At 41.1% G+C, this 14,199-nt stretch overlaps 1 protein-coding gene across 2 annotated transcripts in view; it reads left to right on the forward strand.

Moving 5' to 3' along the window:
• Positions 1 to 14,199, forward strand: part of furina (furin (paired basic amino acid cleaving enzyme) a) — a 94,326-nt gene that overhangs the window by 74,540 nt on the left and 5,587 nt on the right. For both annotated transcript variants that reach the window (XM_030414093.1, XM_030414095.1), the window contains exons 9-15: positions 513 to 725; positions 3,145 to 3,245; positions 4,945 to 5,048; positions 5,296 to 5,413; positions 10,029 to 10,208; positions 11,145 to 11,269; positions 13,156 to 13,278. In XM_030414093.1, coding sequence (XP_030269953.1) covers positions 513 to 725; positions 3,145 to 3,245; positions 4,945 to 5,048; positions 5,296 to 5,413; positions 10,029 to 10,208; positions 11,145 to 11,269; positions 13,156 to 13,278 — 964 coding nt within the window. The remainder of the gene's footprint in view (positions 1 to 512; positions 726 to 3,144; positions 3,246 to 4,944; positions 5,049 to 5,295; positions 5,414 to 10,028; positions 10,209 to 11,144; positions 11,270 to 13,155; positions 13,279 to 14,199) is intronic.

A 14,199-nucleotide genomic window follows, 5' to 3' on the forward strand; every position in this document is an offset into this window, starting at 1 on the left:
TTGTTATAGAGCGGCAGGATTCAAGGCATGTGCTATAAAGCTGATTGGAACCACTGACACTGACTACTAAGATAATTGCCACAGTGACAGCGCTGTCAGATGGCAGTGTGGGTGGTGCATAGCCGGGTTTGATCAATGCAGAGAGAGACGGGTCCACTCAATACAATAAAGCGGCTCTTAGATGAAAATTATTGCACTTCAAAGCCTGAGAGGTTGGATGATTTATCCCAATGAGCTGTTGTCATGTACTGCCTTTTTGTATTGCATTGCTGTCATAAGATATTTGGCTCTTTATAATTTACTGACTGACCACACCAGCTTCAGTGATGTATGCTGTGTTTTAATGGACCCGTTTATAAATGAGCCCTGAGATTAATTTGCCCTCCCATAATTGGGACTTCTTTTAGAGATTGAATGAGATTTTGATCCGAAGACCAACAGCTTGAATGAGAGAATGAAAGAGTCTCTGGCCGTCCGTTTCCATATGTCTGACCGCACTCCACCTTCTCCAGGGTCGTAATGGTTTGGGCTCCATCTTTGTGTGGGCTTCTGGGAACGGCGGGAGGGAGAAGGACAGCTGCAACTGCGACGGCTACACAAACAGCATCTACACCCTGTCCATCAGCAGCTCCACCCAGAACGGCAACGTCCCCTGGTACAGCGAGGCGTGCTCTTCCACTCTTGCCACTACCTACAGCTCGGGGAACCTAAACGAGAAACAGATAGTGAGTAGTAGTTGCATCAAGTGTCTCTTCTCGCCTTCTCTTCCTCTCCTTTTGCTTTTTCATTCTATTGTTTTTCCAGTCTGTTATAATAAGTGATTAATCAATTAGTAAAATTAGCAGCAACAGTTCTGATTCATTAAAGGTGCACTGTGGAGCTTTCTTATTGAATTCATGTGACAATTATATTTCTACATGCAACAGAAATCATCAGCGAGAATGGCCCTCAGTACAGTACACACATCCGTCAAGGCCCAACAGTCCCCTTTAATTCAATCAAGCCTAATCCAATATCAAACTCGATAGCCCTGTATCACTCTAAATTTCAAACAACCCATAACTGCTTAACTATAATTTAAGATCACCTGATCTTAATCACAATGTACTCAGTCATAGATTACAGCCACCATAATATGCCTGTTTTTTCCATCAAGATCCCATAGAAATTAAAGAGAATGTCAAAAAAGAGGAATCTTTTCTCTTAATGATGAAAAATCCCTGGATCTATCGCTTTACTGTGATAAGCACCAAAAGTTTATAGAGTCTATTCTGGGCAGGGACCCATCCTCCATCCAAGTGTCATGGAAATCTGTTCAGCAGTCTTTATGTAAACCTGCTGACAAACAAACCAACAAAAAGACACAGGCAAAATAACCTCCTTAACTGAGGTAATAATGATCATAAGAATAAGCAATCAGTATTCCAAGTATGAAATTGAACATTTAGTGAGCAATGTTTATAAATAAAAACCAAACAGGTTGCTATAGATAATGCTAATCTAACCCTAACCCTAATTTATCCTTTTAGTTGCATTTTCTATGTCTATAGCCCATTTGGGAACGTGATTTGATCATACAGTGGTCTTAATTTTCAATTCATCCACCAATTCATCCACTGATTCTGATTCAAACTGATGCTTTAAATGTTTTGGTTTTGTTAAACCATCCCTCCAAAACCCAAAGATTCGGCTTAATGTCACAGAAGACGAGGAAAACCAGGAGATATTTCACTATTGGGAAGCTGGAGTCGTGGATTTTTATTTGCCATTTTTGCTTTATAAAAAAACAATTCTAATGATTAACTGATTATCAAAATAGTTGCTGATGAGGTTTTTTTAATCTCAGTGGGACAAATTGAGTAATTGTCTCATATGTAGCATTTGGCTCTGCAGCTTTTTTCTGAACCTGTTGTCTGAACTACAGCACGACTTCTTCTTTTTTTTTTTCTTCTTCTTCTCTACCATTCATCCCGTCTTGGGCCATTAAAATTATTACGAATAGTGAACGGCTGAAACTCCATCTGTTGCTGCTTTATATTCTCCTCATAAACTCAAACACGCGCACACACACACACACACACACACACACACACATCTTTTTATTTTCTCGGGCATAGCTTCGAGCAGCCAGGCCAACTGGACGGACAGCTTATGACATCTCCGTGACATGTGGCTGGTCCCTTAATGCTCCAGTGCTGTACTCACTTAATTGTTCTGTCACTCATGATCCTGAGAATGAAGAGATGGAGAAGAAGAGAGAGGGTGGAACCTCTGGGGTTGTGCAGGAATGAATATCTTAATTCTTTCAGTTTCTGATTTGAAAAAAATATATGCACAAATTGTGTTACACTCAAATCACGCCTCTCTTTCAATTTAAAGTGAGGGATATGGGAATCTCCTGAATATGTAATTGGACCATTAAAGTCAGTTCTGCCAGTGCATTTAATATTCTGTTTAGTCCATAAAAAAGATCAGTTTCTGGAAGCTCTGCATTGGTCAGCACAGAGCGCAGTTTTGAAGTTTTAATCGGATACATATATTCACCTTCCCATTAGGATTATACTGTGGGTAGCTGGGGGCCTTTCGCAAGGCAGTGTTTTGTAACCTTTATCCTCCCCATGATGGGTTTTGATGTGCACAAACATGCCGGTTCTGCACCGCCTCACTATGCATTCATGCAGCTGCAGAAATTCACTCCCGGGAGCTGCCCAGTAGAACCACATCCTTCTGCTGAGGGCTGCTGAGGAGATCTCCACTAGAGCAGCTCGATCTAAAAAGAGTTTCGCTCAAAGACACCTCACTGCTAGTCGAGAGGGTGAGAATAAGTTATACCATTTCCCCGCTTTGATTTCGTAGCTGTTCGAGGGAGTCTTGCTGAGGCCTTTTTTTTTTTTTATTTTATTTTTTAGCTTTTGCTTCTTCCGACCATTGGGTGATTTCTGCCTCCAGCTCATACAGTAGAAAGAATTGAGTGAAGCTGTCAGGTGACATGACTTGAAGTGTCTTGTGAATTAAATAGAAGAAATCCTGGATGCTGTGAGAGATGGACCAAAGTTATCAAACTGAATTTAAAGAATAGTTAATGTTTCGAGAATACATTTCTGTCGAATTTAAGCACGCCGTGTTTTTTTTCTTCTTCTTTAGGTGACTACAGACCTCAAATCAAAATGCACGGACTCCCACACAGGCACCTCTGCCTCCGCCCCGCTGGCTGCTGGGATCATCGCCCTCGCCCTTGAGGCCAAGTAAGTGCTTATCACCCTTTTTTCTGAGCCTGACCAAAGCCTTTCAATTCTCGTCAGCAGTACAGCCTCATTCTAACCTTCCCTATCAGCACATTTCACTGTCTTTCTTGATTAAAATCATTTAATCCAGTGCAAGAGAAAACTATTAAATATAATTTGTACAGAACGAAGGGAGCAGTAATTATTCCAGAGAAAGATTTCAGCAAATGCACATATATTCAAGTCAAAGTAGTTTGAATTAATTACCCACTAATAGCTGTTTCTCGCATGTGGTTTGAAGTTTCCTGACTGTAAATTGGTCATTTAGTAGCAACAGGTAAAACATTTTTCCACTTTTCTTTTTTTGCATAGACCTTTAGAAGCATGATTATAAATGTAACACTCTTCTACTAAATCAGGCTTTAACTGCCCATGCTGCGTGTTTATGCATCAATTCTGCTTGATTATCCCATTTTATGAATTACTTTTTAACCCTTCTGCATGATAGATTTTTGCAGTGCGTTTAGAATAAGGGGCATAATTTGATGTAAGCACTAATCACTCTTATCCGGTCAGGCAGCACTAATGGAGGGGCAAACACGGCACAGAACAGTCTTGAAAAATGAGTAATTAGCCTCGTGGCTAAACAGAGCTGGGTGATGGAAAAAGAATGCGATTAGGAACGGATTTGAGAAGACAAGAGAGAAATGTGACAGACTTCTATGCTTTTAGTTTACTTTATCCACAAGAAGAATAAAAAACATTTTGAGTTCAACTCAGGCGTGACCTCCTTTTAGCCTTTTGTCGAGCCTTCAAACTGTCACAGCTGCAGGCGGGAAATGCACTCAACACTTTGAAGGTTTTCACTTTATTTCATATTTGCCACTGGGCAGAGATAGCGTGCAGATTTCAATGATCAGTTTTAGTGGCCGAATTGAGCCACCCCCATTACCTCCTCAAAGTGTGTGTTGTGATACTAAACTCCTATCTGTGCAAGAAGCCTGAGAGAATAAGATTTTTAAGTCTCTTTGTGTTTAGCTCCCAGTAATTTTGTAGCTTCTTACTCAATCTCTGTGGTTTGAAGTTAGCTTCTCTCCAGTGTCCCTGTTTGTAATTTCAGACATCTGCTGTATTATACTGTTCCATCATGTTTGCTTATAGCTATTTTGGGAATTATGTGTAGTTCCTGCTTGTGAAAACCATTTCCTGATTGTGGTGCCTCGTTATAAAAGCCGTGAAAGACTAAATAACGAGGGACTTTTATTGTGAAGAAATGTTCGTAACAGAATAAGAAGGGCTTTGTTTGTGATGATTCCGTGATAATGCGATGAGGAAGAGTGTCTACAGCTGCTCCATTGACGACTGCACAAGACAAGCATGTCACAAGTTAAAAACAGACCCTCCAACAGGTAGCCCTGTTGTCATGGAAATGCAAAATCCCTGCTGTGCTGGGCTGACGTGCTGAGTCAAACTGAGTCAAGCCGAGCCAGTGCATGTGTATGGAAAAGCCCCAACTGTGGGACGGATTGTCAGACACGTCTGTTTGATCTGTTTGAGTGCCTCAACTTTTTAAGAGTCTCACCATGTGTTTCCCTCTGTCTGTCTGTCTGTCTGTCTGTCTGTGTGTGTGTGTGTGTGTGTGTGTGTGTGTGTGTGTGTGTCTCCTTCTTTCATGTGGCTGTGTGTGTCTGTGTGTGCCTGCCATATACACTTGTTCCAGTAAAAACCTGACCTGGAGGGACATGCAACATCTGGTTGTACGAACTTCTCACCCTGCCCACCTGCTCACCAATGACTGGAGAACCAATGGCGTTGGCCGCAAAGGTACAGAAACTCCTTCCAAGTTCTGCTCTGCCCTCTGCAGTTTGCTGATGCCTTTGAGGCTCATTAATATGTTATACATCTCATAAACCTAAATTGCCATTGGAGCACAAAGTGGCTTGCATGAAAGCTTAAAATGGCACACACACTGTGAAACTGCTGGTCTGTAAAGTTGGAGCTGGGAGAATGAGGATGTGGCTCTCAAGCCGACATTCATGTTTCCTTTTTTTCCTTCTCTCTGTCTCTGCAGTTAGCCACTCGTATGGATATGGACTACTTGATGCCAGTGCAATTGTAGCACTGGCACAGACGTGGACCAATGTGGGGCCACAGCGGCAATGTGTGATCAGCATGGTCTGTGAGCCGAAGTGAGTCAACTACACTCACACACACACACACGCACGCATATGCACACGCACACACGCACCTCACAGAATTTGTTAAGACCCTGATTACGAGTGTCTACACATATTAAAGCTGTCGCTTAAAAAAATGGTTAAAACTAATTAGAGCTAACAAGCAATTTGTTCGGATTAATTTAAATGCAGCACACGTAGCCTAATCCTAAACTACACTGTAGAATTAATGTTGTTCCTTTTGCTCAAAGGTTCCTCCGCTGTCTCCGCTGCTGCGCTTATGTGACAAGCCAAAGTTACAGTGAGGCGGCTGCCTTTTACAAATCCTGCTTACAACCTTATCTTAACCTGAAACCCAAGTCGAATCCAAAAATCTTTCCTCACTTTACCTCTCAGATGGTTCGATGTCATGTTTATCTTTTCAGAACATTGAGCTCGTTTTCTACCCTTACTGACAAAGCATCGGGTCATTCAGGGGGTCAGAGGGATGTTTGAGGGACGCCCCCTGCTGGAGTAAAAGTCCAAGTCCGATGTGCCACAACATAAAATATTATTTACGACCAGTTATAAGATGACTATTCTAGATGTTGAAATATCTTTTTGATTGTCATCTGCAGCTCTGGGGGAAGCTTATCTAAACTTTGACAAAAATAATGATGAGGACGATGTCACTGGATGCTCAGTCTTTGAGTGTGTGTGACCTTAGTTGTCTGTGTGCGTACTGTGCCGTTGGCCCTTGTCGGTGGCTATTTTGTCATTCTTTTTAAAAATATTTTGTTTTATTTAATACAGGCAAGAACATTAATGCATGATGATAGGATGACAGACAATAGATGTAATAGTTAGTTAATCTAATAAACAATACCGTTTAATCATAAAAATAAAAACAAATCGGGCTACTAACATATTTTCTCCTATTTTATTTTATCTTGTGTTGTTTTTATAGAAAATTTTCAGCAGCTTTTTGGCTGATGTGTGTGTAGATGTGGTTACACAGCCTGTCAGAGTAAGAAATCACTCTTGATTGGCTTTTAGTAAATCAGTGCACATGAAGACAAATGGGAAAAGATACAGCAACCCCCTTAAGCCTGTTGCTAGACTGTAGTATCCATGAGCTCACCCATTTAGAACAGTTTGTCATTTATCACGCTCACCTCTACACCAGTGGCATTTTTTTTTTTTATCAGACTAATTCTTGATTACCTTCAGTTGATCAACCCAACCGGTCAAGGCAGATGGCCACCCACCATGAGTACAGGTCCGCTCTGAGGTTTCTGAACATTGAAAGGCAGTTTTTTTTTCTTGCCGCTGTCGCCAAGTGCTTACCTCCTGGAGAAAATGTTTGGCCTCTGTAAATTGACTATTGAAAGAGTTTGGTCTTTGCCTGCTCGTATTGAGAAGTGTTATGAGATAACCTTTGTTGCTAATAAGCCTTATATAAATACAATTAATTTGACTGTAGAACCAGCTACAAACACCTGTTTGTATATCTTCAGTCTGGAGTCTTTTGATTACCCCATCTGTATGACAAAAACAAACTATAGCCACCTGGTGGTATGGAGAGGTATTTCATCCCATGCATTTGACCGTCGGCTGTAGTCTTTGTGGTGTGTTTAAGGGCAGCTTTTTGGTGGAGACACAGGCGTGATGCAACAGTCTGCTTTCATCAGCACTAGTTCTTTGATGTTGGTTTGTTGTTTGTGTAACTCAAATTTAAGATTAAAGAGATCTGATATGAGGGAAGTTATCAGGGATCAACGAAGCAGACGTGATCAGAAAGGCCATTTACACTGATAAAGTGACAATAGTAAATATACAATAATAAGAAACGTGATTATTGAGGGGTTAAGCAGCATGATGCAACCAACCTGGATGTTTAAGATGCAGTGAGCGATATGAGAAATATAACAAAACACAGGTGTGGGACTGAGCTGTTGATCCTCTGCTGCATTGACACGTTACATCTTCATCTTCAGTGCGGCTCGGGGCGCTTGTTGAAATGCTTCCTGTCACCGGTGTATGTGTGTGTGCAGAATATTTAAAAAAGAAATAGTAATTTGTCAACTCGTGTGTTCACTGTTAGGATTCAATATTTTCTCCTCAGCCATTTTCTTCATCTTCCATCTAAACACTCTCTGACATCTCCTCTTCATTATGCGCACCCTGTCACTTCTCTCGCTGGGTTTTAGGTTTCTCTCTCTTTTATCGCAGCTATGAGAGCCCAGAGCAGATGGTTCGAGCGTCTGGGAGCAGCAGTCGAGGCAGGTTATTCAATTTACATTTTAGGTGTTTAGCTGGCTCACTTATCCAGAGTGACTAGGAATAAGTCAGCAGGTAGGCTTTCAGTGTCTTTCTCGCTGTCGATTATATCCAGTGATTGCATCCGAATCATGATGGGGTATCAGAAAGGACACATTTCCAGGGAAAACGGCAGCACCACATCATTATGACCATAATTACAATCATTTTGCCAACTTCACTTGAGTAGCAGTTAGATGATAAATGAAAAGCTGTGGCGTTTTGTGTTGTCCTGTCTATCAAAATATTTGTTTGTGAATTTCAGAGCGACCGCCATTTGCATGTCATTGATTTGAAATCAACCTTGTTTTTACATTTGGAAAAAGCTTGAAGTCTTTTCATGCGTCTAACCAAATAAGTTACAGGATGCTGAGTGTTTTAACACTGAATGTGAAAATGTGAGATGTGTCCACACTTTGTTCTTAAAGACTTAAAAGAGAATTTAACAAACTTGATTCAAATTATCGTCTACCACATTTTATTGCAAACTGAGTTCCAAGCTCTGACACAGCTCTTCAAAAAGTGATTAATGATGTGAAAAACACCCTGCTCTTTTACAAGTATGCTCACTACCAAAATGGATGGCATTTCTTAAGGTTTGGCTGCCTCCCAGAATCATTTTTTGGTGGTTGTGTAAAGCTTTAAACACCCCGGTTATAAATACCCATTTGTGTCTCCCCAGGATTACGGCTGTAAAAAGATTTGATTAAAGGAATGTTCAATAAATGATTCCAAATGTGTAATTGGTGCGCGATTGTGATGCACTGGAGAGGATCTGCTGGGAGCTGCTGTGTGCCAGGGACAAAACAAACTGAACCAGAAATAATGCTGGTTAAGCTATGTGTTAATGATGCTAAACCACGAAGTCTTTCACAGGTATCTATGACTTTCAGCAATAGTGTTTACCTTCAAACCTAGGGGATTTTTATAGCGTGTCACCTGAAATGTTTATAATAGATAAAGCCTTGTTTCAGATTGGATCAGTGTGCAAGGTACCTCAACAGAAGGGTAACAAAATACAGGATGGTATGGAGTGGTTCTTTTGCTACCATCCACAAATGTTGTCAACGATAACGCAAACAGCTGTGTAATGAATTGAACTGAACTGAACCGGACTGCATGGTTGAAACAGGGCTTTTGTGTTCTTGTGATACTGGAACTCCAAACTTTGATACAATACTTCTTAAAATATCAATATTTGATACCACAGGGATAAACTGACACAACATTGTGGGCATTCAATTTTGGATTTTTTAAACACAGATATAACAAGGCTTTTAAACAGTGACTAAGTTAATTTACTTATAGAAGAGGTGAGGCAATGTGGGCAGTGGAAGTGTCAACTTGATGCAGCTGGCACTGGTGAATCCATACTGCCCAAAATTAGTGCTGAAACTGTTTAAAATAGTCAGAATTAATAAGTATCGACATCTTGATACCTTTGATAACACTCAGCCAAAGTTGTCGGCTATCCTTCCTGATCAGTTGCCCTCTTTTACTTGTTGATTTCCCAACTGTGACTGAATAGCAAATTGCTTTTTAATAGGTTTGTAGCACATCCTTCTCTCCATCCGTTTTGTGTGTGCTTGCAAAAACAGAGGCCTGATTCCAACAGTGCTGCAAATTTTGCTTCACAGAACTTCAATCTCAGTTATGCAACAGCGGTCAACTGGCAGGATAAATCAACTTCTGCATCCATTTGTATACATTTCCATTTTCTCCTCTCATGTTTTCTTACCCTGCTTCAATGCTCCACAAATACATGTTTTAGAATAGCCCCAACATGCAAATGTTTATGTATCATAAAAATAATGTGGGCAGTCCCTGTATGACTTATTGGCATCTCGAAAAGTGCTGCAAATTAACCTTTAGAGTGTTACCATGTGAGGCTGCTGTAAAGGTCAAATGCATTTATGTAGTCTTTGAATGCATCATGAAACATTTATCAGACTGAACCTTGAGGGACTGTGTATTAAAACGGCGTGACGGTGCTGTGATCACACCGTGTCTTCTCGTCTATAATTCGGCAAAACCTTGCCACCTTCCTCCTCCTCCTCCTCTCAGCTGTTGTGAATGCATGTTATCTGTTAAGCGGATTTCGGAGAAGAATAAAAAGAGGTGATTTGCCTCCACAAAGTCTGTGTCGCTTACAGGTTCTGAGACATTAATCCTGTTCAAGGCCACAAACTCTTCACCCTTTGCAGGCAAGAAGCAAAAGAGTCACACTGACACAGTGTTTATAAATGATTCCAGCAGCACACACCCAACAGCTGATGCACACAGCTGTCTTAATGTGTCATCTTTGTATGTCTTTTGTCTTGTTTAACAGGAACATTGGCTTCCATTTGTCAATTAACAAGAGTGTGGATGCCTGCATCGGGACAAACAGTCACGTGACCTCATTAGAGCACGTCCAGGCCCGGCTCACCCTGTCCTACAACAGGAGGGGAAACCTGGCTATCCACCTCATTAGTCCTGCTGGCACGCGCTCCACGCTGCTCCACCCCAGGTATAAACACACACACACACACACACACACACACACACACACACACACACACACACACACACACACACACACACACACACATACACACACACACACACACACACACACTACTGGGGAAACTACTTTGCAAGCGTAACTTGTAAAAGTTCAGCCTGGCAGTAGTTTGAACAGACTACATTTCTACCCCTGGAGAAATGTAGTTTGTAAAACTACTGCTAAAAAAAAAATAGCTTTACCAACTACTTATACTCATCATACTCATTTAACTCAGCGTTAAATAAATCAACATATGGTGTATATGAAACAAAATATAATAGCCTACAAAACATTCACATGCTAGAAGAAATATGCCTCTTAACTGGAGAGGAAAAAGTCAAAAAAAGTCAAAATTATTGTTGTTTTCGGCTTGCAGGGCTCACATGTGAACACGTAGGTCGTGTCTGTAGATGCATCTATATCCAACATGTACATGCTCAAATATGGCCCTGGTTGGGCTGGCGTGAGGGTTGTCCATGACGTACTTGTGCCATATGAGCACTGCCTTCCTTGGCACAAAGACCCACCCGCTCTGTGAAGCATTTGAGTGCTGCCAGGGCAAGCCAATCAGAGGCAGCGTTGGCTTAGCATGTCATGACATGTTTCATGCCTTTTTAAAATAAGAATAAAAAATGTATTATGTTATATAGGTCTTTTTTAAATAAAAAATATTTAATGTTATTGGTCAAAATTGTAGTTTGTAAATTGAGTAGTTAAACTACAAAAAATGACTACTTGACGCAGCACAAAATATGAATGTAGTTTAACTACCAGCAAGTTACAGCAAATTGTAGTTAAGCTATGTAGTTTAACTACATGTAGGTTAAGTCTCCCCAACACTGCACACACACACACACGCGCGCGCACACGTTGACATTGCTGTGTGTCGTTCTCCTGCAGGCCTCATGACTACTCGTCAGAGGGTTTTAATGACTGGGCTTTCATGACCACCCACTCCTGGGATGAGAACCCCACCGGGGCGTGGACACTGGAGATCGAGAACGTGGCCGGTGCCAGTGACTATGGTGAGACATTTTCGTTGAGAAATTAACATTTGGTGGATTTTCCTCCATGATTGTGTGTTCATATCTAGAACTCTGCAATCCAAGTTTTATTTGCCCTTTGGCCATATTTGAGGTAGAGCTGCTAACTAATGATTATTTTCATTTTTGATTAATCTGTTATTTACTTTTCAGATTAACAGTTTTTTCATTAAATTGGTAGAAATGTTGAAAGTAGTCCATCAGAGGTCCAACATTTCCAATGAGACATATTCAGGAAAAAAGTTTAATCTGTCAGTCTAAAATCTAAAGATCTTTGATTTAATACAATATTGAACAAAGAAAAGCAGCAAATCCTCACATTTAAGTAACTGGAACAAAGGAACTTAAAAAAAAAGGAAGGGTCATCACATCATAAATTCTGCATTGGTGCCAGACTGTGGTGACAGCTGTAGTGGAGTCTATGGGGAGATGTATGGAGAAATGCGTTCTGAACCCAACATATCTATGATGTAGGTTAACAACTGAGTTTTTATCACCCTGTGTTTGTCCCTCGACTTTGTTTGGAGAGGCTCCTGTTCACAGTGCAATTGCAGTCACATCAGTGATATTTGGTCATAGTGTCATCACCCCTGTCAATAATTTGGGAAAAAAAAATCAGTAGTTAACCTTCTCTCTGAGGTATGTCCTTCCAATTTCTGGGGACGTTTCTCCATCATAAGTCATAGGATGTATATGTAGGTTTTAGTGTGTTTCTCCATGCATCTCCCATCGACACCAAAGAAAGACTCTGTGAGTTAACAACACTTCCTTCTTTTTTAGGTTCCTTGGCTGGAATGGTGTTTTTGCTTGACAAACAACTAGAATGATTCAAATAAATCTCTCTCAAGTACTTTTCATCAGATTGACTAATCATTGTATTAATAAAGAGGCAACAGCAAGAAAACAAACAGCGACAAGATCGCTCAAAGCCAGACAAAAACATAAAATCAAACCCATAAAGTCACATAAATTATCATATCCCCATGGCCTAACAACTCAAGTACATAATTAGAAATCAATGAGACATAACACAGAATACTAAATCTTGATTCTTATATGCAAAGTAATGGCAATATAAGGATGAAAACTTCAAAAATAACAAATGGATGGAGTAATTATTGGAGGAAAATCCATCAAATAGACTAATCAGCTGGTTGTTTCAGCACTATTTTAAATAGTAGTTGAGCAATACAGACAGGGAAATGCAACTTTAAGTCCTCAGGTGGATTCAAACTGGAGGTGTTGCGGTCACCTCACATGAAGGCTCATCAGCATGTTGAGTTCTGCTCGAGGGTTATAGGTTCAGTGCTATGAGATTTGAAATCAAGTGGCTCCTGCACCTCAAGTGCCCTTGTTCTCTTTATAGGAGCTGTGAAGCTGACTGGCTCTGCAGCAAATAGCGTTCTTCTAGCAGGGAGCATGATAAAACAGTGGAGTAAACACTTCACTCTTCTTGTTTACACTTAGATCATCTGCAGCTGGACATAGCAGGTCCACCCTCAACACAGCTATTCAGAAGCCAAGATCCCACAGAAAACAGATGTAGATACACGTGTCACACCTCCCTCCTCAGTAATGAGAGATTTTGCTAAAGTAGAACCTCTCACAAAGCCTCTGCACTTGAATGAATCCTCTGGGACGTTCACACTTTATAACGCTCCAAAGAGTGAAATCACGCTGTCTTTAAATCGAGACTCATTTCGAGGAGTCATTTTCTGTCACAAAATTCAAGCTTCTACAATGAGAAGAGGATACATTTACAAAATCCTTCCGAGGGAGTGCCGGAGCCTTACTGTTTTTGACAGGCCTACTTTTTCTTCCCGGGTTAATTTCAGTTTTTATCTCTGTCCCTTATCTCCCACACTCAGGCACTCTGACCCAGTTCATCCTGGTGCTGTACGGCACCGGCACACCATCCTCCAGCTCCTCTGATGAGCCTCAGCCTGGCAACGACAGCTGCAAGACCTTGGACCTGAGGCAGATATGCATCGGTAAGAGTGGTTTCTCTCGCCCCCAGTTTGTTCCTCACAGGAAGTGCCTGTCCCAACATCCGAGGAGAGGCAGGGTAATCACTGAGTCATGCTGAGATGTGACATGTGGAGCAGCCTGGTTGTTTGGAGGGGAACGGGGTGAAATGCTAGCATGTGTGCTGCGCTGCTTCAAACTTGCTTTTGAGAGTCACACTATTATCTTATTCAAACTCTTCCTGCAAATGTCACATCATTATGCAGCTTCGGTATCAGTATCCATTTTAAATGAAGAACTCATTTCTGATGGGATTGAATTAAATTTCACCCAAGGTCCCTTTTTAATAATCTCATTCAAATTTAATGGTGTCCATACTGCCGGCTCCTATCTAATCCAAATACTGCTGGAAGCAAGGTCTCCAGATACAATGAAGTCCAACTACATGTTGTCAGTCTGACCCCTACAGGCTGTCAGCGGTACATTCACAATAAGTGACACGATCATACACGGATTCATTAGCAGGTGGACTGATTATCATATGCTATGATTATAGGACACAGGGCACTCTGACTTCGGGCTCACAGTTATAGTTTCCTTTGTTTTTGAACAAGTTGACAAGGCCCTGCAGTAAATTAGATTTTCCTCCTCCTCTTGGCTCACACTCCTGTTTTCAGCTCTGTTACCCCCAGCGCCCACAGTCTGTTAAGTGCCATTATAGGCAATGGTCTGTGCATCTGGACCTGCTGCATATGGAAATTGTTCTGTTGACTTAAACATGCTGCACTCAGCATTTAAATTGCAAAGCTTTTTGTCATCAGTTTTTCTTTTTTAAGTTAACTGAAGTAGCACTAACAGAAGTGGAAATGGTGACTTTAAGGCAAATTTGCCTTAAAACTTTGTCTCGAACAACCGTGACTGAACACACAGAAATGTCCACGTTAACA

This window comes from Sparus aurata, chromosome 4 (genome assembly GCF_900880675.1).
Source record: "Sparus aurata chromosome 4, fSpaAur1.1, whole genome shotgun sequence".
NCBI lineage: Eukaryota > Metazoa > Chordata > Actinopteri > Spariformes > Sparidae > Sparus > Sparus aurata.